Genomic DNA, 27,794 nt, shown 5'->3' with positions numbered 1-27,794 from the left:
GGTATGTCAGTCAGGAGAGTGCAGATTCAGGGCTAGACACATCGTTTTAAATCCCAGGTTTATGTGCTGTTGGGACAGCAAGTGTTGATAAGCCAGTCAGGAAAACGGCACGTCATTCAGATAAAATCATGACTTTGGCTGCCCTAAATCAAAGCTATAAATCCCTCCAAACATGCTAAAAAAAATGTTTTTTTTTCTCAAGTGACTAATTGATCTAGTAAGTAGAGGTGAGGAAGACAAGTTAGAGTCTAGTGGTTTTGCTGATATACTGCATGGAGGTCAGCAGTGGCAGTGAATTTTGCCGTTCTTAAGGAAACAACAAAACATATAGTGTGCCGAGTCGAGAGTCATATATTCCGAGCACGAATTGAATGAGCTCACCTTTAGCCGAGACTCGCAGTACCTCTTAAACACCGAGTGTTTTCACTGTCAACATTGTATTAGTCTGTTTGTCCAGACCATGAAGACCTAAGAAGAGGGAAGAGCTGAAGGGCAGGTGAAGGGTAATTTTGTGATGGCTGAGGAGTGGAGTTAAGCTTTACCCAGCCTGTCTCTGAGCAGTGGTCCATTCTCTATATACTGTTTCTCACTATCTCTTGACCACTGCCTTTCTGCATTTCCTCATTTTCATTTTTTTTGTGGTTCTTCTAGAAATTAAGATTTTCAAGCTGTTATCGTGCACTTTAGTCAGCTTCCAGGCACAAAGAGGCATGTGCCTTTTAAAGCTGTCATTACCACACTTTTGGCTCTTTTCTTTCACCTTCACCCTATCTGCCTTCCAGTGGGTTTACCCATTCCTCTCTATCCCTCTATCTGCTCCTTACACGCAGACTTAACCAGCCTGCTGAGCACGATGGCCTGTTTTTAAAACACGGAGCAATGACTGGATAAGAAAACAGCAAAAGGATAAGGGACGCAGAGAAAGAAAAGAAAAGAGGAATGAATCGAGGCGTACTCCAGCGGCCTGTTATCTCATTACAGCGGTACCTTTCTTGTCATGCCCGACTGACTGACCCCCTAAGGAAGACTCTCACCCCCCTTATAAGACCCTCTTTATTCAGCAAGCGCACTCGTATTTCAGCTTGGACACAAAGACGGGCAATTCTCTCTGGTTTTTGAGCCGTCCACACCAGATTTGTGCATCCTGACTTAGCCAAGGAACACATTCAAACGTACACACAGGCACATAGAGCAGCCTTTTAGTCGGCAGTTATGAAATCATGCTTGCAGATAATGGAAGCTAATAGAGAGAGTGGATATCCATTTGTTCCACCATTTTCTCCCTATTCCAGCCCTCTCGTCTGGTCCCATGTGGGTATTAGGAGAGGAATTCAAGAGGGAACTGCTGTCAGCTAAAGTAGTGGAAATGGTGTGCCTCTCTCTTGCTTTTCTATCTCTTCTGCCAAAATGAAGGCTCATTAGAAGTGAAGGGAGGGCTGTGTCTAAAATGAAATGGATATAGTGCTATTCAGCACTCCTACAGACAGACAGAGCGAGATTGGGGAAGAAGACTGTGAAAGATGTGAAAGACTTAGACAGTTCTCCTAAAGTGGAGCAGAAAAGGTAAATGAACACCCCCTGAATTTAATCAGTAAAAGCAAATGTGGAGAAATCGTGCTAAACAGGCTAACTGCAAGATGCCAGTTTCATGTGAAAATGAAAACTCCTCTCTGGTGTTTTCTGTTCACACATCCATCCATCCATCATTCATCATCCATCCATCCATCCATCCATCCATCCATCCATCCATCCATCCATCCATCATCCATCCATCCATCCATCCATCCATCCATCCTCTCCTGCTTATCCAATCCAGGGTCACAGGGGGGCTCAAGCATATCCCAACTACCATAGGGTGTGAGGGGTACAGACTGGACAAGTCGCTAATCCAACACAGAGAGACAGACAACAATTCACAGAGAACTCACATTCATGCTTATGGGCAATTTAGAATTACCAATGAATCTAAGGGGTACCTGGGGAGAACCCAAGCAAACACCTGGAGAACATGCAAACTCCTCCTAGTAAGCAAGTTGGACATTTAATCTGACAGTTTAAGTCTATGATTTTAAAACCTCTGTTATCCACTGGTGAGGTCATTTGGAGTTTACGTTTAGACAATATGGTTGTTCCCATTGTGCAGTAACACATTGTTTGCAGCGTTAGTTTGTCTCGTATTACGTTGCACATATTTATTAATCACTGGAGCCTCAACTGATGTTAAAATTTATTATCAGAGAGGAGTGTTGTCATCTTCACATTACTGCCAAAACAGCTTTCAGGTTAGGAAAGCTCACAAAGAAGATTGCTACGCGAGCTCTAGCGTCTTGCTGTTATATACCCACCGTGTTATTTGTTGACTTCAGCTTGTGCAGTGTGTGCATAACCCATCCACCCAGGAACAGAGCCTTTGTCAGACCAACAAAACACCTGGGTACTACAATTCAGAAAGAAATGATAGGTGGAAAAAAAAGGTGACGGAGGGAGGCAGTGTTTGTGGAAGTCAGTTGTTGAGATGTGAAGGGCAGGCAGGTGTGTTTATGTGGGTCTGTTTCGCTGTTTGTGAATGTTACAGTATGATACCGTAAATAGGCTTCTGTAAATAGACCGTGAGACATTCGTCTCCGCGCCCAGAAGTAATTATATACACATGGGTTTTCAGGACAACCTGTTTTAGTCTTTACTGTGTGTGTGTGTGTGTGTGTGTGTGTGTGTGTGTGTGTGTGTGTGTGTGTGTGTGTGTGTGTGTGTGTGTGTGTGCGCGTGTGTGTGTGTGTGTTAGTTAATAGGGTCAACAAGAGAAAGACCCACAAAGAGACATGTTGGCTTTCACCTTTTCCTCACCGTACAGCTTATCTTGCTTCCCCTCTCGACCACAGGCTTCTGGTATCTTTTTTCTTGTTTTTTTTAACCTTAGTCAAACTGTAAGCCATTGTATTTTCAAGGACCCACACATATATATAAACACTGTAATGGCAATGTTCAGGTGGGGTTTTTCTTACAGTAAATGAGCATAAGAGCCACTTTATGCAGAGTATTTATCTGCAGAGTATGTTAGGAAATGACTTGCAGAATGAATTGATTAAAGGATTGAGAGAGAGGGGAAACGGGAGAGACAGCAGAAGCAGCAGCACTTTGTCCTAACCCTTTTAGTGAGATTAACTGTAGTCTTAATGTCTCTCCCCTTATTTATACTGAGTCAGCCTCTCCGCCCTCCGTCTCTCCTCTGTCTCACAATGTGGCCTGAGTGCAAAAGGCAGAGGTGCCAGCAAGTTTTCATTTTGGAGAAACAGCTTCTTTATCTGGAGTATGACATGTTGTGTGACATGAGTGTGTTCTTATTCTACTTTGTGTATCCTACATTTATACACAAGTAATGAAGAAACCAGGTTTAGAAGAAACAGATATTATTAGACATAGATATGGACAGAAAATGTGGGGAAAGAGGGAAGCTACATGCTGTAAGAGCTTACCTGGCTGGGGTCTCAGCTACTTTGGGTGGGTGGGTAGGTAGGGGGTTGCACCTGCTTGTGGTATGGAACCTAACCACTTAGCCCCTTCAGGTTGGCCTAGAAAAGCATATTCAATATTTAAAGCTCTACCTTATAACTTAAAGTGCATTTCTGGGCTGCAGACAGAAGTCTCGATGTCTCTGTGTCACAGTCGTTAACCTCAGCCATTGCTCCCCCTAGTGCCATTGGTATAGTTCATATGTAGGATGTAGCTTAACTTAACATAATCCAACCATTTTGTTTCTGCTAGCTCCAAACAGTGTGGATCCATGTGTGTTTTGGCTTTAATAAAGAAAAAAGGACGGACGGCGAATCCTGGGAAGAGTTTTCCTTTAACCTGTTATTTTATTATTTTTTTCAGTGGAACACTGAAAATGATGGGCCACAAGTCCCCTTTAAGAACAAAATGAAGCCTTGGTTTTCACTTAAAGCCTTGATTACCAAGGCAGCACTGTTCACGAAAACGGAGGAATAAATTGTAAAATACATTTGCAAAATGCTGAACAATGGAAACCTGATAAACCATGAGTAGTTTTAAACAAAGCTTACTTCTAAGAGTATGGTATTAAACTGTAGTTCTGCACACAATGTTGTGGCACCTCCCCTTTTGTTGAGGCTTTTCTCTGAAATATGTAAATGTATCACATTTAGATGTGAACTTATCATTTTAGACCACATTGCAACTCATGGCCATGTGACTGTACAAAAAAATATATAGTTGGCCAGTCATAGTTTGTACAAACAGTTATGTTTTTGCTCCGGATAAAGCTCTGCTCTCTGTTATGGAACTGAGGCAAAGCAGGCATTAGGCACTGAGATTTAATAAAAGATTCTAGTGGTTACATCAGAGGAAATGTGGGCTGGAGCTTGACTCTTGCTAGAGACTAAAACTCAGGACACAGGATAAAATCAGCCTGCTGTGAGTCACCCACTTAAATCACTATAAGAGCCGTACATCACTCTGCTTTTGCTGAAATCTGTAAAAGCACATACACAAACAGAACATTTATAATACTCCAGTTTGCCCCTCATGATTGTCAGTCGCTTGTCATTCATCCATCATCTTTCCAGGGCTGCCCCATCCTTTATGGGATCCTGTGAGCAATTTATAATCTTTACTGCCTCTCTCATCACTGAATGCACCTCATTAGGATAGCCTATTATGGACGCCAGCGACATTACTGACAACATATGCAAGCAGATTGCTTCTGCCAAACACTGCATATCATTTTGGCCCATTAAAGCAAGTCATTTACCTTAATAAATAGGTAGAGGCAGAGTGGAATTGGAAACACACAAGAGAGCTTCTCCTTCCCTCACTTTGTCTTTCTCCCTCTCCTGCACTTCATTTTTAACTCCTCCTTTTTCTCCTGCGTCTCCTGCTTTCCCTCTTCCTCGAGACCCTCTAGCTTTCTCAACTTCTCATTCAAACTTTGCACCACACTGCAGTCAAGCTCCTCTTCTCATTTTTTTCTGCATATCTCACCATTCCTGCCTCCTCTCTCATCCTATTTATACATTTTATTTTTGCCACGGGCTGTGTTTCAAGAAAGGACAGGAATAGCGGGAAAGACTGGGAGACGGTGTTGGGATGGGGGTGGTGGGTGGGGGACAGGGTATGTTAATTGGAACGCCTGAGGCAGGATGGATGGAAGAGGGAGAAGATGGAAAGGATGCCCAGATTCGGAGGCCCCTGAAACATTAAATATTAACACCTTTTCTCATCTTTGCCCTTTTAGTGACATCCACTGATTGGGTTCTCTCAGAGTCGATCGGGACACACATACACACCCACCCTCTCTTGCCTTACACCAAATTGAGTTCCCACTGAAAATGAAAGGCAGCAAGGAGGAGACATACTGCTGTAATTGGCGACCCTCTCTGTTTTGTGCCCTTTGATTCAAAAAGTAATGAAATCTACTTGATATTTTTATCCAATCTTGCACGTATTTCTTTTTTCCCCGATATTAAACCCCTAATGCGAATTCTGCTAGGAGCAAGACACTGGCCATTGTTGTGCTAACTCACTCTTAATGGAGTCAGATATAATGGTACAAGATTGTGTCAGCTAAAAGACATTAGCCTTATAAAAGAATTAGTCTGTATGAGAGATGAGTTTGGTTTTACCCAGCTAACTCTAATGGGGAAGGACACTCAGAGAATCCTTTGGTTTATCAGTGAGGTGATGTATCAAACCTACTTTTGCAGAAGCCCTTACACAGCACTTAAACTCACAAGACTCATGCATAATAGCTCTATTTATAATTTCTTTGTAAGATTTACTGGCTTTGTTCTAATTTTTTTCTTATATTTTTTTTTACAATTGCCTCTGCAGAAAGAGGCGTAGGACTGCAGTGTCAGCTCGGCACATTCATATTCTGCTCATGCCCTGTCTTTTGTAATTTTTTTTATATATATATAACATGGCTTGTACCTTCTATCCTCATCCTGATTTTCTCCTTCTGACTCACAGGCTCATGTCGAAGAGGACAATCACACCACCTCACACACATACAAACATGCTCTTATTGACCACATAGCTCCAAACTCCTGTGTTTGAAAGGGGCTGACTTCTCACCCCGTTGCCGGAGCAGCAAGACCGACAAAAGGGAATCTTCCAGCACACAAAAGAGAGAGTGAGGGGCCGACCTTGTAGCCCTCTTCACACTGTTTGTATTGAACCCCTAAACTGCCGCAAGATGACACGACGCACACACTAGTAAAGCTTTGATTTATCTGTCGTAACGGCACCCACTGTGATGCTACCTTTTTGCCCTCCACTCCAACCCTCTCCTACACACAGGCAGCTTGGAATGTAGAGTAATCAGACTTTGTGATGACTGGGGGCTCTGCATGTTGCAGCACTAAGTTGGATGCACCCATGATGCAAACAAGGCTAACTGCTATAAGCCTTGTATTTGGCTCAGCTGCATTACGTCAACATCAAGTCCCCGGGAAGATCAGACCTAAACTAATTTCCATGTTCCCTCCTTACTCTGTCCTCTGTCTCCCTTACTCATTTCAAATGAAGCTCGACCTCTGAATCCACATCAAGTGAAACGTGTTTTAAGTGCTAATCACTTCAGCGTCATTGAGAGCATGCCTTGGACTTCAGACGCCAAAGATAAAACAGATTTTAAGCAAGAAGGCTGATGCTGCAGCCCAAGAGAGGAAACAAATTAAGCTAATGCAAGAAAAAAGTTAATAACAGGTCACAGAAATCTTATTTGACATCTAAAATCTGTCTTCCCTTTACAGGCTCTCCTTTGCCTCCCCTCTCATAAAAAAGTTGTAGCAACCTGAATGTGTGTGTGTGTGTGTGTGTGTGTGTGTGTGTGTGTGTGTGTGTGTGTGTGCTTGGGGTGTGGGAGGGTGTGGGGGTTATGTTTTGCTGCAGGGTCCCAGGTGTGAATTGTACATCTTCTTAGGTGGTACATCAGTACAAGCCCAGACAGGAAGACAGCAAGGCATCTTCCTATCCCGCATGTCCGGATGTTAATATATGGCATCTGAATATCCTGGATCCATCTATCTTCCTTTTAATCAAGACCCACTTGAAAACCCGTACAGATACAACAATCGATAAAAAACACGAGCACCCAGATGCACCAAGCAATGAAATATGAGCACTAAACATATTATTGTGTTTGACACCAATTAGATCAGATATCATCTTCGAGGTACAATAGACCTCTGCTATCGACCCAGAGTTATGACTAAGGAGGCTTTAAACTGGGTTGTGAACGGTGAGATGAGATTTACAAGACTGAAGGTAAATCTCTGGTTGCTGTAATTGGTACTTGAGTGCTGCTGTCTGTGTAACATTGGCTTGAAACAATCCTCAAAGAATAGTTTTTTGCCTGGGAATTCTTGTGAAGTTCATTACAGTCAATCCCTGGCTTTTTGTGTTTTCTTTCTTTCTTCTTCCTTTTTTATTAGGAGCTGCTGAAGAATTTCTATCAATTCTTTGGTGCATATTCACTAACAGACCATCTATTTTAATTTCGAAGCACAGTTACAAATTGCAGTTGCAAATTAATCAGGCATAAAGGAATTTGTTTAGAACATCAAGTTCTTCTGGGACTCTCATGAATCTTCTGTTAAGACACTTGAAATGCTTTCATTCCCACTTGGGGAAACGTCTTTCTCGTGGTATGTATCAACACAGTGGCGAACACAAGTAGCACAAAAAGAGCTACTTGCTCTGCATGCACTGCAAAATATCTGTGTTAGTACATCAGAGTATGAGATGTTTTGCCAAACTGATTTACATATATTGTGGTGAGAGCAGGGAAAGTAACAAGACATGTTTACTTTTTAGCGTTATAGGATGTAAAGCACTTGGAGAGAGAAAAAAAACACCAGCAACATTTATGGCCATATCGCTCATATAATAACTGTCCTTTGACCCCAGTATTGACTCTGACTTCACATTTTTTCTTCACTCTATTGTATTCATTCTTTTCTTCTCCCTCATTAATAAAGTAAACCACAGTGGGAATCTAATCACCATCAGATTCATATCTGAAAGTCTTTCTCAAAGGTCAACACTTAACAGAAATCCCACATACATTGCAGCACTCAGTCAGATCTAGTATAGATACACTTATCAGTAGCAGTTACCAAGGAGACAGACTGAGAATCTGTGCTGTGTTTCTGTCTGTTTGACAAAAAATAGTTTCTATTTTTCATCACCTTGGTATCTAAAAGTTTTACTTCCACAAACCTTGGGTTGCTTTTTTCTTTTTTTTTGATTGGCAGACTTCCCCTTTCTCTCCCTGCCCTGTCTATGGGGCATTTATGGTTGGTGTGTGGGACGTCTGTGTGGGATGTGTGTCTGCTGTGTGTGTTTTGCAGCAGCTGCTGCTCCCGTGCTGCACCTGTTCTTCTCTCATCAGTCAGGCGTTGACGACTCCAGGCCATACAAGGACCCACCCCGACTCTGGCAGCGTGACCCAGCCAGACCCCTAACAGACACGCACACCAACACTTACCACACACATATATATTGTGTACCCATGTCACAATACATTTAAACTCTTTGTATTCACTTTAGCTTTTTTATATCTGGCCCTCATGGGTAAGTTTCTGACATGGATTGAATTTGTCCGCCAAAATGAAACTCACCGAACAAAGTGAATTTCCAGAGCAGGGCCGACTGTTCCCTGGTAGCAGATGAATGTGAGAAGTGAGCGAACATGAAGGGCGCTGTAAACACACAATTTGAGTACGATCCAGTCTGCAACATTAACAGCCAATATCAGTATCACTGAGCTGAGGGAACCCTGCCACACACTCTGGCCTGTGTGCTGCTCACACAGTATTTCTGGTGATAGTGTCCAATTCTACTATGTGTTGGCAGCAATTTTTTTTTACCTCTTTTAATACAATTAATTTCCATCACTGATACAAAGAAGTGCAGTCTTAAGTTGTAATTTTTTTGCTTTCATTCCTTATTTCGCTTTGTGATAGAAAATGAGACTCTTGACTGAAGGTTCAGTTGAACATTAATAGTCTCTAAATACACAAAGACCCAACAACACAAGCCACTGTGTAGCCTACAGCTTAGCTAATGAAAAATGCATGTCTCCTTGGTAGCTACAGTACTGTACATTCTATGTACATGAATATGAACAAGAAGAGAATCAGCTGCAGTTTGTACAAAAAATAGAAGAAAAGTGTAAAGAGATGGAGAAATATTGCTTTCTATTGTAAAAGCTGCTGTTCAGTGGAAAGTGAAGAATTATAGATGTGGGTTTTTTTAGTAACCTTGTGCTGTAGGTGACTCTGTTCTTATGACATTGATGGCAGTGTCTCCTGCTGCATGCTGTTTGCTTTGCCAACAGTCAAACACACTAATCCTGTTAGAGGCCAAGGATGTTTTGGACCACACACATTTTCACAAACACACACACCTTTTTCCCCCTGTTCCAACTTTATACTTGATTCCTGATGATCTTCCTGCACATTTTATCACAGTGTTGGCACCAGAGTTAATGTCTCTGACACATGTTAAGTGAAATGTAATACTGGCATCATCCATCAGTCCTTACCCAAGTAGAAAGGTAGGCAAGCAGGTGCTACTAGTAACAACAGGGGTATAGTGTCATCAAATAGTAAGGCTAGTTAGTAAATTCCAGTGATTCCCCTGTAGATTAGGCTAGTTTTGAGCATATACTGTCTCTTCTTCCACTTTCTTTTTCTCCACTCTCCCTTTCTTCTCCTGTCATTATTTTCTTTCTTCTATTCTTTTTGCTCTCATGCACAGAAAAGACACATAGGCAAGATTGTGCATTGGGTATTAAAGAATGCTCTTTGAGAATGAGGGATAAGCAGAGGAGTGTCGAATAGAGAAAGAGGCTCCTGGTTTGATGTCCAGAATGCGGCAGTAGGTGAAGCAAAAACAACAGAGAAAACGAGGACAGGAGAAAGAGGATCCAGCTGGTTCTTTTCATAATGAGGGGCACCCACTTGTGTGTGTTTGTGTGTGTGCCAGTGTGTTAATAACAAGTGTATAGACAAGAAGTAGGCAGAAAAACAAGTTGAAGAAAAGGGCAAAACGAGGCAGACACATAGCGTTTCACATTAACTTTTCAGTAGATGTGGGACTCTCTGGATATGCTGCACTCCACCATGATACTTTGACTGCAGACTTGATTTCTTTTTTTTTCTACACACAATGTGCTCAACTGTAGCTTTTGGGGCGGTTCAGTTGCTCATACATATCACATGCATTATAGATATACTGTAAGAGTAACTGTGTGTGTGTGTGTGCATGTGAGAGTGTGTGTACAGGTCACAGTCTGACCGTCTTGTTCCCATCTGTCTTTCTATCCGGTCATGCACCCCATCGCACACCACCTCACACACACACTTTCCTTCTCTTTGGCTAAATCCGATTATCTAGCCCGCATCAGTTAACGAGACCCCCATGCAGCTAGTACTCCCTCAGACAGCCCCCACCACTCTCTTTCTCTCTCTCACACTCACTCACACATACAGTGACAGCCAACTGCCTATGTTTCTAAAAACACAAACACTCTTGCGCGCACACAGATGCTGCTCTAGGCTCAGATTGGACAGAGGACTCTCTAATTATGCTTTAATTGCCTATCTCTGTCTGTCCAGCTGCCTCATGTGTAAAACACAGAGCAGGAGACCTCCCTCTGGACTCAAACATACTGTGAATGACACCAAAGGATGCATTTGAAAGAGAGCATGACCGAGAGTAAAGTGACAAATAGTTGGAGGCAAAAAAAGAGGTTGGCATAGGGAGAGGGGCAGGGTACCGATGAGCTCTTTTAAGCTATAATATTCCTTCTTCTCTTCCAGTAATCCTGGCTGGACTTTTTTGTTCTGGGCTTTATGCTAACGCTTTTACACAGGCTGTTTCGACAGATAGTAGCTGACTATTATAGTCGCATAAAATAAACAAATAGGGCTTTTAACAGTACTTGAAGTAAGACTTCAGTAGTGGTTATTTCATTGTGCCTAGCAAATTTATGATAGTGCTATAAAATTGTCCACAGTAATGTTACAATCACATTAAGGAAAACAGCAGTTTGAGACCATGACACAACCAAAATTATTGAAACTGTGGGCAATAAACTTGCAGTTTCTCTGCCTTTAAAATGGTTACATTAGAGACTGGGACTAAGTCTATAACTGCTAAGATGACAGTTAGTTGTCATTATAACCAGAATACAACCAAATGGCAAACAGTTGAGTTGAGTCTCTTGTTGTGAGAAGGCACGTCACACATGAGTTGTGCTCGCTGACACAAACGAACTCAGCTTGTTTGCAGAGTGTTGGCAAGTCTGCATTTATAAATTAGATGGCAGTTAGTTGCAGTTAGTCAGTCCAAGCTGGACAACAGGGACAGGCTGCCTTACACCAGGTCACACCAGATCACAATTTACTTAAACATTTTCGGGGATACTGCAGTCTGCGCCAAAGTGGTGGCCAGGCCAATGAGTGTTACCATCCTTTGAGCCATGAGACTAACGTGGATATTAGCCAACCAAATCGTCCAACCAGCTAAAGACCTGGGCTCTCTGTGGATCTGCCAGAAAGTCACTTGATTTAATGTGGTGTGTTTGAGTGTGTGTTTTTCCCATGCGCCACTCGACGGGACTCTTAAATCCTGAGTGCTGTCTGAAAGTGCTGCACTTCATTTACTCACGCATTCTCGTACATTTGCTAGTCTGCCTCGCTGTTTGTGTTGGCGCAGAAACAGTGGATTTCTCTGGGCCACATCCCTCTTACAAGCTCAGAACATGAGACTTGGTTTGTAAAACTAATGTTGGTTCGTCTGAGAGCTGCTGAGTTGACCAACCAAAATATTTAGTGAGAGAGAGGGATGCTGTATGGGACTGTAGAGGAAAAAAAAGGATAAATATACATGAAAACAAGCATGGGGATAAAAATAGATCTAAGGCAAGTGAAAGGAAATGCAGAGGAAGTGAGTCATTTCATCAAAATGTCAGCACGTAACTGACCTTTGACCCATGTGGTGAATCACGGTATTTGACCCCAGTGGAATGTGTCCCACTAACAGACATGCAAAACAAAGAGCAAACACTCTGTGTCTGAGTACTTACTCCACCACTATCTTTATCTATATGTGCTCTCCATCTTTCCTTGCATCCTTTCCCCTCTCTCCTCACAGTAGACTCCTAACAAGGTGACCATCGCTCAGCTGCTCTCATCTCTCTTCAGACATTTTGAGCAAACACTCTTTCATCTTCTCCATCTGCATTTCTCCACGCTGTTATTAAAACTAGGCTGTCAAACAGCTCTGATCCCCCAGCAGTCCATACTCTGCACTCTTGGTGCTTTCTCACAACAAATGAATTATTCAGCTGTAGATTTTTTGGTCCAGAAATGGATGCAATAATTAATTTATGATATCATAAAAAATATTGGGGTTGGTTGTTCATTAGCCATATATATTCCTCCAATTTTAATATTAATTTGACTCTAGATCTGTAGCATCAGTACTGTGAGAAAAAAATGGGAATGTTTCTTAGGAAGTGTAGCTAAACAGATAAAGTCTAGACATTTAGATTTTTGGAATGTCATCCGTATAACTATTCTTGGCAAAATATTTTTATATGATATGAATCACCGAGTGTCACCCAAGTGACATTGTCATTTGTTTCAATGCATTAAAGCTTCACAATCACAGCAGTCTGCTGGCATGTGTATGACGACCGCTATATGATTTATAATAAAGTATTTGCTGCACTGACTTCATTAGCAGAAATTGAGCTCCTTTCCTTTCCTTTCTCGTTCTTTCCTTTCCTTTCCTTCCCTTACCTTTCCTTTCCTTTCCTTTCCTTTCCTCTCCAGCTCTCCATTAATATCCGTGCTTTTTTCTAGCCTCTCCTCTGAGGAATGTGTTCTAGTTGTCACATTGTTTGTCCATAGCTGGATGTGAAGAGAGTTTAAAGAGCTGTACTATTCCTTATCCCCACAGGAACCAGTCAGGGTCCTTCTGTTCCCAGCTGCATATTCTCGCATAAAAATCTGGGACACTGTGTGTATCCTAATGTCTCTACTGAATGTAGAACACTGACAGTGCCAGTCACCAGGGATTTATAGCTTCCCCCTTGGTCCCTTAACAGCTTCCACTCCTGCTGATACACCTATATGGGAGGACTGATACTTGTAGCTTGCAAGTCCTGCATTCATTAGCTACTGTAGTCCGGATTTAATGATGTTGAGATATACACCTAAAGCTTACACATTGGAAGTGGTTAAGAGATATCAGTTAAATACTTCTTTTAATGTCAGTTTTACATAGCGTATACGCTTAAGATAATAATATTTTGCTGTAGCAGATTGTGTAATTCTTGGTGTCAGTTGTCATCTCTGAAGGGATTCAACTATGTGTAACTCTTTATAATATTGTCTGCAGAGGGGGATCAATGCATGAGGGAATTGTTCGTGGCTACATTATGTGTTTCCACTAGGCATGTGGTAATCATAGACTACAGCTTTTTGTTGCTGATGTTTATGTGAGTGCTGACGAGTACAAAAAGCCCAAGGTGCTTCATGAAAAGGTCTGTTCTAGTGCTGTGTCCCTCACGGACATTACACGTCTGAGCCTGTTTCTTGTAACACAGAATTTGAACAATCAGAAGCCCTGAGGGTTTTAAACAAACACAGAAGCCTTCAATCTAATAACATATAGTGGTTTTATAGTTGCCTATCTTTGAGATGACTGCTGTGCAGTAGTGTAGCAGTCCAAGGGATAAATAATTACTGTAACTGATATGTATTTGAGGATTACCAGACCTCACCAAGAGGGCAGCAGAAATTACAAGAAATATTTATATGCAAAAAAATGATTTTTTCTTCAATCATACAACAATATTATTGCCGTAATATCACATTGTGTCTCTCCATATATTTTGTAAAATTCTGCTACATGTTGCATTTTGCAGTGATCCTTGTTCTTTTTTCTTTTTTGTGTGTTCTTTTCAGTCGTAAGCAGTGGAAACGTGAATGTGGTTGTGAAGCCTAAAGTGGAGGTGTTAAAGGAAGAGAATGCCTCACTGCCCTGCACAGTCACCCCATTAACAACTGGCACAATTGTTGAATGGTACATTGTAAGTAATTTCTAGATGTTCATTTTCTTCCACAGTTTTAACATTTCTAAATAGCAAAAAACAAAACAAAAAGAAAAAAAAGTGACATTAGAGCTATTTTGCACCCAAAGTTTAAAAGTAATGCTCTGTGAAAAAATACAATTTTCTTGTTCTTGTTTCATCTGACTTCTATCTTCTTATGTTCTTCCTTGGAACCATCCATTCAGGATTTGGGAACTAGAACACGTATAGCTTTCTGTCAGGGTAAGGAGAAAAAGGTTGACCCTGGCACCCCTCTGACAGATCGGATCAAGATTGGAGAAGACTTCACTTTGACCATTTCCTCTGTTAAACCCTCTGATGAGCTAAACTTCACCTGTCAAGTCACTGACCCTGCTGGGTCTCCAGATGGTACCACTTCTCTGAAGGTCTTTTGTAAGTTTGCCAGTGCCCTTTAGCCCTTTACTTGACCTCAAGGTTACTCCCTGAAGTTAAGTTTTCATTTAATTGTCATTGCCACTAATGTTTATGACTTTAATATATGAGATCTGCATTAATGCATACTTTGATTACGAGGTAGCTTAATTGTATCTCATGCATGTTGCTGATTTGAATTTGTAAATATTTACATTACGCCCATTCTATATATCTTTAGAAAAGTTTTATCATATAGTATAATTTACCAAAATTGTCCTTGAAGAATATCTTATTTCTTTCACTGCATGTAGTTCTTTGGAGCTTTCTCCAATACTTGAGATTACCATTTCCTTTTGATAAGATCTCCAGAGTTCAATTAACCACAACCTAATCACTCTTGACACTACTGATGAATAGTTCAATCACACGTGTCATTTCTAATATATCTCTCCTTTTTAAGAGTCCAGATTTATCACTAACATGCCGCCAGCTAATCATGGTGCAGACTACTCTGTCTTTGCCCCTCCAAAGCACCAAAATGAGTAGGATTCACTGGTATCTGGATTAAAGGGAGAAAAGGGGAGAATATGCATTGTGAGAGTGACAGAATAGCCTTTTGTTTAGTGATCAGTCCGCTTGAAGCTTTCAGGTTATCCATTAACATTTATGCACTCAGAGGCACCAAAGTTTAAAAAAATCTCATAAAATAAGCTATTAATTGTGAGAACACCAGTGTTCAACAATACCTCAATAGAGTGTTATTTGACAAAGGACTTTGAGGTGTACTTAAGGCCCACAGTACTAAGAAAACAGGCTGTCTTATAGAATAGCAATTATTCTTTGTTCCCATTTGACCATTTGACTCATTGGGGTTGAGTTATAGTGTGGCTGCCCTGGCTTAACTTAATGGGACTGAGTTATGAGGTCTCCAGTGGGTTAAGCTGCAATAGCCTGGGGTCTTTCTCTCAGGAAACTTACAAGCTAAACATTTTTTATTGGCAGAGTTGCTCCCACACAATGAATCAAGTCGTCAATGTGGATCTAAATTCATTTCTGTGCATCTGGCATGTGGGAATGACCAGAGTTTAAAAATACTGAGTAATGACTTAGACACAGAAAGAAATCTACTGTTTATTAATATAAGTGGATAACAGTTGCAAGCAGTGATAAGCTGACCTTGACGTAAGTGAATACTCACACCTGTGGTTGCGTGTGTGCACCAGTGTGTGTCCGACATCAACATTTGGTTGATGTTTGACGCTTACATCAGCAAGTGTTAGCCACAAACTGCTTAATTTGTAGTGTGAATGTACTAAAACAAGAACCATTAGCAGCAGCGTTATATTGCAAGAGTAGTGACGGAGCAGGAGTCAAATGTAAGCATAGAAGTAACAGAGATAGTCTTTTTTATTTTTAAGTAAAACTACAAAACAATGCCTTCTTACTTTATTTAACTGAAGTAACTCAGTTACTTGTATGTGACAGTGTGTGTTTGCCTGTAGGGATGCAACTAGTTTGTAGTTCACTCCTTCAGAGGGAACAGTTTTCTTGTATTTTGCAAGGGATCATGCGTCACAGGAGTCTGTTAAAGCAGCTCCCTTTTCAGGTACTACATCGTCACTGGAGGCTGACACACAGCTCTTGCTCTTTGACATGCCCAAACTTGCCCCCGCATATATCTCCGCTTATATTATATAATGGAAAATGTTATATCGATATTATCTCAGACAAAATAGTGTCGCATAACCTACTGTATATGTGTGTGTGTTTATGTGTGATTTGACCCCGCTTCAACCAACACAAAGAAAGCCAAAATGAAATCATGTGAAGAAGGCTGTTTGCTGTGTAATTTAATTACAGAAAGTCAGGAGAGATGGATTACAAATATGGAAGTTGAGCGTTTATGCGCACATACTGTTTGTAAAATGATTTTCATTAAGGGAATCATAGTGTTGTAATTGTAACTTGTGTTGTCCTTTTTTCTGTCTCAGCTGCGCCCGAACACCCAAAACTGACAACATCTCAGGCCATCACTGCAGGAATTCCTTCTAGCTCAGAGGTCTGTATGCGTTGTTTGCACATTTATCGATTCTGACCAAAAATACATACTCTCTTATAGCTTTTCCATTGTCGTTTTTTCAGGTCGGCACCTGTGAAACGAAGAATGGGTTTCCTCTTCCAAGAATTGTCTGGTTCAGAGATGCCAAACCCCTTCCTGAGGTCAAAGACAAACAAGAGAGTATGTGTTCTTTATATATATATAGATATATATATAGATATGTATATATCTTCACCGTTTGCGTTCATTTGTAACCTGATCTGCTGCATTCCTTTAATTTTAGAACTGTTTTCCCTTTTTCCTTCCTTCCTGTCCGTCAGAAACATACATGGTTGCCAAACAAGTGAAGGAGACTTCGGGTCTCATCACTGTAACGAGCAGCCTGTACATGCAGCCCATGAAAGAGGACAAGGATTCAGAGTTTTACTGTACTGTAGAGTACAGCATGCCGGGGAACAAGATCGAAACGATGGATTCTAACCGCATCAAGATCAACCTAAACTGTGAGTGGTGGGCGCAGGCCGTTTGGGAGGGTATCCAGTCAGAGGTCTTTCCCTTCCCTCTTGTAGTTGGGAGGAATTGCATTTGGTTTATGAACTTTGGTGACATATTAATTTATTCCAGTTAGCAAGAACATTTTAAATCAGATATTTTAACCACATATAAATTTTTATTTGCTTCACACACAAATTAATTCATAATTCTTCTTGTGTAGGAAGGTCAATAGTACATTGTTTCTGCAATTTCTTATTTAATTATGTTAGATTCTGTATATATCTTTATTGTGCATCAATCGATCCACCACATGCCCTGTTAGAAAGTCAAAAGATATAGAAATATTCACTTCTGTCCTTATACCTACATCAAGGTGATGAGAATTATATGATAGAAACCCCATTTAGGAAAAAGACTCAGTTGGCTCAGGAGGAGGCACTGGGAAAGCATTTCTTCTGGAATGCATTACTCATTTATGATTGATGATGTATAGTGTAACAGTGAAATGTAACCACTGAAGGAATTTTCATCTGTTCCATGTCTGTTCTTCTCTGTCTAGATCCTTCTGACAAAATCTACTTTTCGCTGTTTAACACAAGTCAACCAGTCAAAGAGGGTGATACTGTAACCATGAAATGTGAGACTGATGGGAACCCCCAGCCTCCATTTGAGTTCACTAAAAATGTATGAGATCATTTCATGCACACATTTGATAAAGAAAAGGCAACATTTAGTTGCAAATTTGTTTCTCTACTGCAACCTCTGTCACCCTCTTGCTTGGTTTTTACTCGTAATTCCTGTTTTTTAATATTCAGGGAGAAGAGGCCCAAGGTAAAGATGGTCTTCTCATACTGAAATCTGTCAAGCGCTCTGATGCTGCACAGTACAAGTGCACAGCATTAGATTTCGAGATTGACTTTACCTTGGAAAAGACGATTGCCCTCACTGTCGACTGTGAGTAAGCCAAATACACATAAAGACACACACATTGCTGAATTAAAGAGGGTTAACACACAGAAAGAACAATGCATCTCCGGTTTGTGTGGTTCTTCCCATGTAGGAAGCCTTTCTTTTCATCAGTAAATCATAGAATTAAAAGGTTTCCATGGAATAGGCTCTAATGAAGTTCAGTCAGCCGGCTGATATCCAATTCAATTTTTCACACTTCATCTGTTACTTTAATGTTATCCCAAGCACACTGTTTAATCTGATCTTATCACACACATTAAGCAGTGATAACCTCGAAAGTGTATGGAATAGGCTTAACTTGGGCTCAAAATGGGCTTGACTTCAGAATAAGTGCATTAGCTTTGTACTGTTGTTTAATTTGAATTGGCACTTATTTAACACCTCAGAATGTGTAGAAGGTCTATAGTTTTCAGTCGACTCCCCCCCCCCCATCTTATCTTTAATTGCTCTCTGTTTTCTCTCTGTCAGACATTGACCCAGTAAAAGTGACACCAGCTGTATCTAAAGTTGTCATGCTTGGAGACAAAGCAGCATGGCAGTGTAGGATCAAGGCTTCTCGTAATCATACAGTTCAGTGGAAAAAGGTGTGTTTCATCATTTTCTCAATTTTTCTTTCTTTTTTGTTGTAAATAAGTGTGCCATCCCCCCCCTTTAAAAGAGTTGTGGTATTTGTGTGCATTCTTTCTGTTTTTCACATAAAATCAGAAACACCAACCAGCCTGGCACTATGATTGATTGTTTAGCTGACTTGAAGCTTGATACAGGTACAGAGTCAACATTAGGACAAAAGAAATCAATAAATAAATAAAATCCTCACATTTCCAATAAGTTCTTTCTAAGCATGCTCAGTTTTTAAAATGAAAACTTGTCAGTGTCATACAGTAACAACATTCACCAAGTCAACAAGAATTCATTCCTTATTTTGGCTCAATGCACCGACCACTGTATTAGACACACCAGTTAATGCAAGTGTCCAATTAGCCCATCGCACTCCTTTAAATTAGTGCATGTAGACAGGTAGACATGGTTAAGACTACCTTCTGAAGTTTAAACTGAGCATCTGAACAAGGAAGGAAGGTGGTTCAAGTGTTTCAGAAACTGGTGATATACTGATTTTTTCACAAAAATATCCAGTCAGCGGCAGTCCTTTGGCTGAAAATGCCTTGTTGATGTCAGAGGAGTGCCAAATGTTCACATGCTCCCTAATATATCCCACTGGTGCTATGACAGAGAGATAATCAGTGTTATCTGCGTCACATCTGAGTGGTCATAATCTTATGCCTGCAGTACACTGCTACTACATATGCAGTTTCACTCTGTTGTGGATATTTTCAGTTTTACGGTAGCAAAAAAACCTTGTCTTCCTTGACACAGAAATTCATAGTGATAGCTACAGCATGCACAGCGTCTTTTCTGTCTTTAATATGTTTAAAAACATTTTTTTATTTACAGATTATTTGTTCTCGATTGTCTATTTCAAGGATCTGGGTACATTTAATACTGTAAAACTGCACATAAATATACCTTTGGTGTGTTTAGTCTTCATTCCTGTTTCTCCACTTGTGATGTGCAGAGTGCTCCTCCAGTGTTAGGTCTGTTGTTGTAACCTATGTATCTATTGTTGTGTCTCTTGGGTGTGATGGAAACTCGCAGGCAGCTGGTTTTCTGGGCAGAGAATGTGTTTGTTCTTAGAAAGATGAATTCCTATGAGAAGAAGTTGAGAAGAATTGCAAGAGACAGGTTCATCATGGAGGACTGACTTTGATTTGTTATCACTGCGCTTTCAAACAGTGTGTGTGAAGATTCCTTTTCTGCTTTCCCATCACAGTGGTGTGCCATCAAATTAGATATTGACAGCGCTGTTGTACTCACAAAAAAAAAGAGCAGAAGCATAATATTATGAGTCCAGTTCTTCTTCAGTGTGCTTGTGTTTCTGCAGGGCTCTGAGGTGCTGTCTCAGAACGGGACTCTGTCAATACAAAATGTTTCCTATCAAAATGCTGGAGAATATGTTTGTGTTGGAGCTGTTCCGTCTGTGCCAGGACTGATGTCCCAGGCTAGCGTCAACCTCACAGTCAAAGGTAAAAGTGCATGCACGAAACAAGTACACCCACACTCACAGGAACACTATAAAACTTTATCTCAGAGTAAATAGAAGAATTTAAGCCATGCTGTAGAGGCTGTCATGTTTCTCCACTGCTAAATCCGTTAAGGTAACTGTAAGCATTCTAGAGCCTACTATTTGGAAACAAAAGTGGAATTCCAACTTCATTGTAAGAAGAGTTTATATACTATAAAGGATGTTCAGCAAGGCCAGGCATTCTTTGAGCTCTTTGGCTTGACAAAACCAAAAACTCCAGGTAAAATGAGTAGTATCGAGATGGTCATATATCAACTTTCTCTGTTTCCTTCTCTCTGCACACTCAGAGAAACGGGGTGTTTCACATGTCACATGACTCTTTTTCCCTAAAAAAATGATCTGCATGTGTGCCACCTACTCAAGTCAGAGCCAATATCAGATGATGACGATAAAACGGTGATAAAAATCTATAAATAATGCAAAAAATATTACAATAAAATGTAATACTTCCGCACATAAGACAAGAAATTAATGCTAAATCTTGGAATTTATTGCACACTGCAGTAAAACAAACATTTTAATTCAAGTTAATTATTTTATGCCAAGTGTGCTCTTGGTGCTGATGTTTATTGCTAATGTAACAGCCAAATTAGATGTGCCGATTAGAGTCTCACAGCTCATAAAAGGAGACCAGTCTGTCAGAAGATCAAAGTGAAATAAAGTTTGTTAATTGAACAGTGTAAAAGAGACATAGCAGTAGGCAAAAAATACATGTATGGCTTTTCTGAGTACATCTACATTCTAGTGACAGTGTGACACAGATGTTTTCACTGCTGTAACTTTACAACTGGGCATCTTTCTTGATCTAAGGTACAGCTTAACAGCTTGCACATATTAAGCGCATTCCCCCAGCAGGGAATTGTATGTAAAGCATGCTGTAAATAAAAACATTTGTGAACACTCTGGTACTAACCACGTTATGTCTTCAGCAAAAGTTGCCACGATGATTCAGTGAGGTGAAAATAGAGCCTTTAGAATGACAGAAAACTCTGACTTTATGCTTGATATAGCTCACTAACTCATGAACTCTTGCTATGTACTACACACTGAACTGCTACCGCTATACCAATACACAAAGTATAATAACAGTGGTCAGTGCCAGAGTGTGCAGCGTATTGTTTTGGTTAGAGGAAGGAATTGGGAACAGCTTGGAAGTAGAAGTTGAAAGGAGAACTGAGGTATAACTGTATGTGTTTAAGGTTATGCAGCATTGTTCACTTTGTTTACCCATGACATTCTCATTCCCTGTCCAGGAAAGCCAGTGATTGACCCTCCTGCTCCTGTGAAGGTGGGGAAGGAAGGAGACAAGGTGACCCTTATGTGCGTAGCATACGGTGTGCCTACCCCTAACTTCACCTGGCAGCCCTCAGGAGGAGAACAGGTAGACATCTGAGTCAAGCTGAGAGAAAAATGAGTCTTTACAGTTTACAGGAATCAGTAAAATGAATGTATTGGAACTCATTTGGAAATAATAGTAAGGCGTATTTCAAATGAAAAGCGCCCTGCTACTATTTGTGTTTCCATTAGAGTCAATATGAGAAGATTAAAGTGTTATGTTTCATAACGTATTAAGATCACTCTTGGTAGAGTACTGTGTAAAACTTCAAAAGCTCTACTAAAAAAAAAGCGAAAACAGCTTTTAAGAAACTTGTAGAGGGAGTACGCCTTCATTATTAAATATTACATAAACTGATAAAATAAGATAAAACGTTAATCATCTTTTTGAAAAATGTGATAATGTCAGAAACTAGTAGGGATGTTTGGAAGATTAAAAATGAGAGCACAACTAATAATTTTCATGAGCAGATTTTTTGTTTGTAAGTGAGAGGTAGAGAGAAATATCACATATGAGAAGTTTGTTTAAAATAATAGGAATGGGACTCATAAGACAAGTGGATAGTAATAATAAAAGAAGAATTATACTGCAAACTCATATAGGCAAAAGGCAAAGAAGGATTTTGACAAACGACACTAATTTACTTTGGCCTTTTTCCTTTATCTCTCTTCCTTCCTTTTTATCTTCCCCTCCAGTCGATAACAGTGAAAGGTAACAAGTGGGTGAGCACTTTGACCCTGAAAACCACTGCTGATATGATAAATGGCGGGGTGACCTGCGAGGTCGAAAATGAGCATGGAAAAGATATCACGGTCTTCCCACTTTCTCTCGAACAAGGTCAGTGTAACAAGCTCTCTTTCTCCACTGGGTTTTCCTCATTAACCTGAAAATGTGATTCAGTTAAAAAGTTGCGTTGGACATGCAGAACAGATGAAACCAGCGTTCGCTGTTTTTAGTCAAATTATATTTTAAAACTTACCAACAAAAAAAAAAGTTGCATAGCATAATCACATATTCAGTAATTAAAAAATAAGTGTTTGGAGATTGGCATATTACCAAATTAAAATGGAATGCACTGCTCATTAGTTCTTCTTATAAATACTTACATGGATGCAGTGAGGAAAACTGGATATCATCTTCAATTCTGTAAAAGCTGTTCACTATTGAAATGAAAGTTATGGCAAAAAAACCAAATGTTTTTACAGTTAGCCAGTTGTGGATATGACATATATTTTGTGTACGTGACCAAATGGTTAGTCTTATTGTGTGTGTACACAAAGGGAACACACAGAATAACGCCCAGAAATTGCAACGATCCGTGCAGCCACAACACTAAAACTCATTTGTATGTCATCTTCATTGCTATAGAAGTGTCTAGGAGTAACATTTAAGATCTAACACAAGTAGTTATGAGTGAAGAAAAACTTGTAAAATACATTATAACACATAATGATCTAAACTGACAAATTTCTTTTTTTATAATTTCATGATTACAAGTCTCTAAGGTAACACAGTGTGTCTTAATGCCATGCCAGTAACTTCTTAGCCTGCTAATAACATCAACTACAGTCTGATCTTCTTTCACCTTTTGTAAACTGCATCTACACCTTTATAGCTTGCTTCTTTCATGGTTTGCTTTTTAAAATGGGCTCTCACTAAAGTTATTGATAATAAAGCTGTAGCTGGTGCCTGAATTGCTGTTTTACATCTTCGTGATCTCGCTTTTCTTGTTTTTTTTTCTCCTCCTCTCTTTTTGCAGTTGGCAGCTCAGCTGAAGGTAGAACCTTCTCCCTCCTCCTCTTCCTCTCCTCCCTTCTTCTCTCAGGACTCTTTGTTGTACAGACCCTGTAATTTAGAAACTCCCCTCCATCCGCTTCCTATTGCCCCAGCCCTTCCATGTCACACACACACACACACACACACACACACACACACACACACACACACACACACACACACACACACACACGCACGCACGCACGCACGCACACACGCACGCACGCACGCACTCACACACACACACACACACACACACTCTCTCCTCTGCTGTACTGTAACCTTGTATATTTGCCCTCTTAACTACCGAACACTGTGGATATTGTACATTGTTATTCTTCTTCTCTTGTCACCTTTGTATAATGTCTGTCCTATATTTTGTGGATGGTACCAAAAGCTTTTGTGGCCCCTTGGGGACAATAAAGGATTCTATTCTATTCTGTTCCTTCCACTCTTCTCTTCGTCTCTTTACTGTGTCTATTTGGTCACCTCTTCTTTCCAGCTGCCTTCTTATTCCTTGCTTTTTCTGCTTTTCTCCGCTCATCCGGTGCTGTGTGTAGATTAAGTAACTTTAGCTAAGTATCTTTTTAGTGGTGTGCATTGTGTGTGTTGTGGTTGTTGCTTTGCTATGCTATGGGACTGAGAAACTCTTTTTCTCTTAAAGTGCTGCTTTCTGGAAACCCTGTGCTAACGTCAGGTCTGTATCGCTAACCCTATTGACATGTGTATGGTGTTCGTCTACAAATGTAAGTTGCTGTGTGTGTATTGATGGCTGTTTACACACACAAAGGTTTTATGTATCTGTGTTTACAAGAGTTTTTGTGTATCTGTACTTGTATTACTGTAGCTGAGAAGATATGCTTCTAGAGAAGTGAGAATGGATAGGTCCTGTATGAAGTATCACACAATTCAAAGACCAATCATGAATATTTTCCTTTTTGATCAGCCTGCTTATTTCCTAAATAATTTAATGTTAAAAACTAAAAAAGCTGCCTGCCAAAATGTTATCGAGCATATCCAAATGCCATTGTCTAATAAACAGGCCCCAAACCCCCACATTATGAAAAAGCGAGTAAAAATAATAATTAAAAAAGTGATAATTTAACAAAATAGTCATGAAAATATTCAAATTAGTTAAAAAATGTATTCTTTGGGAACATCAATTGAATTTTATAACTTCGGGATTCAGAGAAGACTTCATGCATCCTACTCATTTTCAACATTTTGGTGGAAATGTTCCAGGTTTCCTTTTTTAGCATACACAGGAAAGGAAGCATCTTTGACCTTGTCTGTAAGGACACCACAGACTGTAATATCAGGCTCACACTGTAGCACTGCAGTTTAAGTTAGAAAAGTACTAAAAGTACTCCTGCCAACATTTTCCTGGGGATATCAGAAAATCAATACTCAGAACCAATACACAATAACATTTCAAATGCCCCTCTGTAAAACCAATGAATAATTCACATTTTACTTGCTAATGATGTGTTGCAGGTGGGCAGATTTTTTTATCCCTTGGACAGTGACAGGAGCAGAAACAAATATAGTTTTCGATTATGACTGGATCTTAATAGGCTTCAGTAATCTTTGTAGGGTTAGTAATGTTAGCTTGAGAAAACTTATTATAGCATCATGTCTTCACAAGTACAGTAATACAAGTGTAGGTGGTTGGGTGAGTATGTTCAGTGTTGTTTCATTGCTCTCATTAGCTGTCTAGTATTATCTGCGTAGACATAGGCCCTGTTTTTGGGTCGCATCACATTTCAGTCATTGCATTCAAAAGATAGACTAACCCCACATCCCAATCCCCGCCCCTTATCCTCTGCCCTCCACCTTTCCAACTACCCATCCATCAACTGTCTTCACCTGGACTCCATCAAATCTCATTCTCTCACTCTCTATCTTCCCATTCTCTCCCTCCCATGATAACACCAAATCAAATCAATTTCCTTCCTCTTTCTCTCACCAATCAACCACCCCTAACGATGCCTCTCTCCCTACCACTGATTTTTTGAAAATCGAAAACTCTCCATTCCATCCTCACACCTCCTCCACCATGATCAATCCTTCCATGATTCCCCTAAACATCTGCCCTCCAATCAAATTTCCCCAAACTTTCCCACCAACCCTCCACCTCGCAAACCTCCCACCTGCCCCCCGACCCTCCCCCCATCCCTCCTCCCATATGTACTTCCATTGCGGCACTGTAGCTGGACAGGGAGGCTCCAGTGCGGTGGTGATAGCTGTGGTGGTGTGTGTTCTGCTCCTCCTGTTGCTGGTTGGCCTCCTCTACTGCCTAAGCAAGAACAACAAGCTGTCTTGCAGCAAGAAGGACCCGAAGGAAGTGTGAGTAGAGATCAGGGACAAAAGGGATGGGAGGGGGGATTAATAATCACATGAATCAAAAAACACTAAAAGTCAAAGTGCTTAACAAGTTGGAAAATCTGTAACAAAAAAACAAAAGTGTTTGGTTTGCTCATGCCAGAATATTTGTTAAAAAGACTATAGATATCTATTTGTATGCACTGACGATGTTGCTGATTGCAAAATACATCTGAAGTTTTTACAATATAGAATACCAACTTTCCTAAGCTTGTTTTCATAATCCTTTTTAATTGCAAATGTGCCATCTGTCCTGCAAGAATAAATTTTCTTTTAAATAATCAGAATATCCTGATTAGCAGCAAGAGCAGGGTTTCTTTTTCTTTATTTGCTTGGAGATTTGACACAATAAAGTACGATTTGTAAATGTTAAGTTTGCAGAATAGAGTTACAGGATACATACATTTCAGGTCCACTGGGAGAACTGCATTAATACTGCACAGGTTTATTTTGCAAACAAGTTGTCGGACTGATTTGTTCTTGTCTACATCCATTTGTAAAACTAAGCAAATATTCGCCCCAACAAACACTTAACTCCCCGATTTTTTCTTTTGTTTTCACTGTTTTTTCTCTATGCCATTTCTATTTCTAGGAACTCTGGAATGACGAACAGTAGCGTTGTGGTGGAGCTGAAGACAGACAAGCTCAATGAAGAGGATGGTCTCTTAAACAAAAAAAATGCAACAGAACAGGTTAGGCCTATAGAGCCATGAATGTGAATTGAGAATGGTACAGCTGACAGTTATAATGGCTGAGCAAGTAAACACTTGACCTCTACATTTTATCTTTCCTAAGAATTTAGGTGACTTTGTCTGATTCTGCATTCATGAGTGTGAGTCACACAACAGAACAATAGTGGGCAGGAGCAAGTCAAGGACAATTCAGCACAGTGGATAAAAACAAAACCTTTGCATATTTTGAGAGACTGTTTGCATAGAAATAAAGGTTATTTTCAGCCAGTGTCTGTGGTCAGGCCTCACTTTTTGCTGGAAACATCAAGAAATGTTAGTGATGTAAAAGCCTCTTATAGTAATTTAAACGGGGTAGTGCCAGTATTCCTCTTTGTATTTTTAGCATCACCAAGGATGAGCACAGTCCTGCAGACATTTACTAACCTAAAAGAATCCTTGATACCTGGTTGACATGACCATGAGCGATACAGTCACCAGAAATCTCTTCACACAGCTCCGTCATTCTGATTGAGTGTCTAAAGTCAGTTTTAGTTCAAGGGAAGCTGGCTTGGAAAAGTGGTTCCTCCATCGTGATGTGGTGTGAAAGCTGCGGGGAGTCATCTAGAAATGTCATCACAAATGTAGAACATTTCATCTTTAAATTTACTGTAGTGGCATGTGTGACTTGAATTTCAAAGTCTTGTTTTATGTCACTTTTGAAACTGCTGACAGCAAACTGGATGACATTTCATAACTGCAAGGAGATATCAGGGACATTTACCTTTGCTTTTGAAATGGATATAACAAGAAGAGAAGAAAGATGTAAAAGTCTGTCTCTCCATACATAATCAAGTTAATATTTCTTTACTGAGATGCTATTAAAATATGAAAAGAGCCTTCGTGCCACAGATGCACTTCACTGGATTCTGAAAGTAAATCTCGACTTCTACATTTGACAAAGGATTTTCTTACAATGCCAAGTAAAGTAACACAAGTCTGTAAAAGTTTAATAACACAGCAGTGATATCTCGTCCATAAAAACTGGTATTTTGTGATAAAATGTTGTGTATCTTATATTTATCTGTCAACTCCAAGTAATAAAGTTCTCTGAAAATACTGCAAGATATGAAAAGAAAACATTACAACATAAGGTGTCTATTTGGCACCAGTGCTGTGACTGTGGTTTTGGCAGTGGCACCAGAGGTTTCACTCCCAGTGCCTCACATGTACACTTTGTAAAAATAACTTGTTAATTTGCAGACCTCAGCCCAAGTCCCAATCTTTAACCTAAACTTAATCAAAAAGTAAAAGCAGGTGAAATCTGAAGTATCCTTTCAAACCCTCCAACCTCCTATTGAATACTTTGTGTGCATCTCTGCTGACAGAACAGCACTATTCAATGCCATGCAGAAGCAAATTTAATGAGTGTTGTAAAACCATGGGTT

At 40.1% G+C, this 27,794-nt stretch overlaps 1 protein-coding gene across 4 annotated transcripts in view; it reads left to right on the top strand.

The window, feature by feature from the left end:
• bcam (basal cell adhesion molecule (Lutheran blood group)) overlaps positions 1–27,794 on the top strand; it is a 49,378-nt gene that overhangs the window by 19,164 nt on the left and 2,420 nt on the right. For 2 of the 4 annotated variants that reach the window (XM_026183756.1, XM_026183757.1), the window contains 15 exons: positions 14,001–14,125; positions 14,332–14,539; positions 16,513–16,580; positions 16,664–16,760; positions 16,901–17,083; positions 17,635–17,759; positions 17,891–18,029; positions 18,513–18,628; positions 19,984–20,125; positions 21,438–21,565; positions 22,216–22,357; positions 23,280–23,297; positions 23,961–23,993; positions 25,507–25,642; positions 26,271–26,370. In XM_026183756.1, the coding sequence (XP_026039541.1) occupies positions 14,001–14,125; positions 14,332–14,539; positions 16,513–16,580; positions 16,664–16,760; positions 16,901–17,083; positions 17,635–17,759; positions 17,891–18,029; positions 18,513–18,628; positions 19,984–20,125; positions 21,438–21,565; positions 22,216–22,357; positions 23,280–23,297; positions 23,961–23,993; positions 25,507–25,642; positions 26,271–26,370 (1,760 nt within the window). The remainder of the gene's footprint in view (positions 1–14,000; positions 14,126–14,331; positions 14,540–16,512; positions 16,581–16,663; positions 16,761–16,900; positions 17,084–17,634; positions 17,760–17,890; positions 18,030–18,512; positions 18,629–19,983; positions 20,126–21,437; positions 21,566–22,215; positions 22,358–23,279; positions 23,298–23,960; positions 23,994–25,506; positions 25,643–26,270; positions 26,371–27,794) is intronic. The other 2 variants (XM_026183759.1, XM_026183760.1) reach the window with 2 other exon arrangements.

This window comes from Astatotilapia calliptera, chromosome 11 (assembly GCF_900246225.1).
Source record: "Astatotilapia calliptera chromosome 11, fAstCal1.2, whole genome shotgun sequence".
Lineage (NCBI taxonomy): Eukaryota > Metazoa > Chordata > Actinopteri > Cichliformes > Cichlidae > Astatotilapia > Astatotilapia calliptera.
Note: the sequence above shows the minus strand (reverse complement) of the source record. Positions and strands in the feature narration are given on the sequence as shown.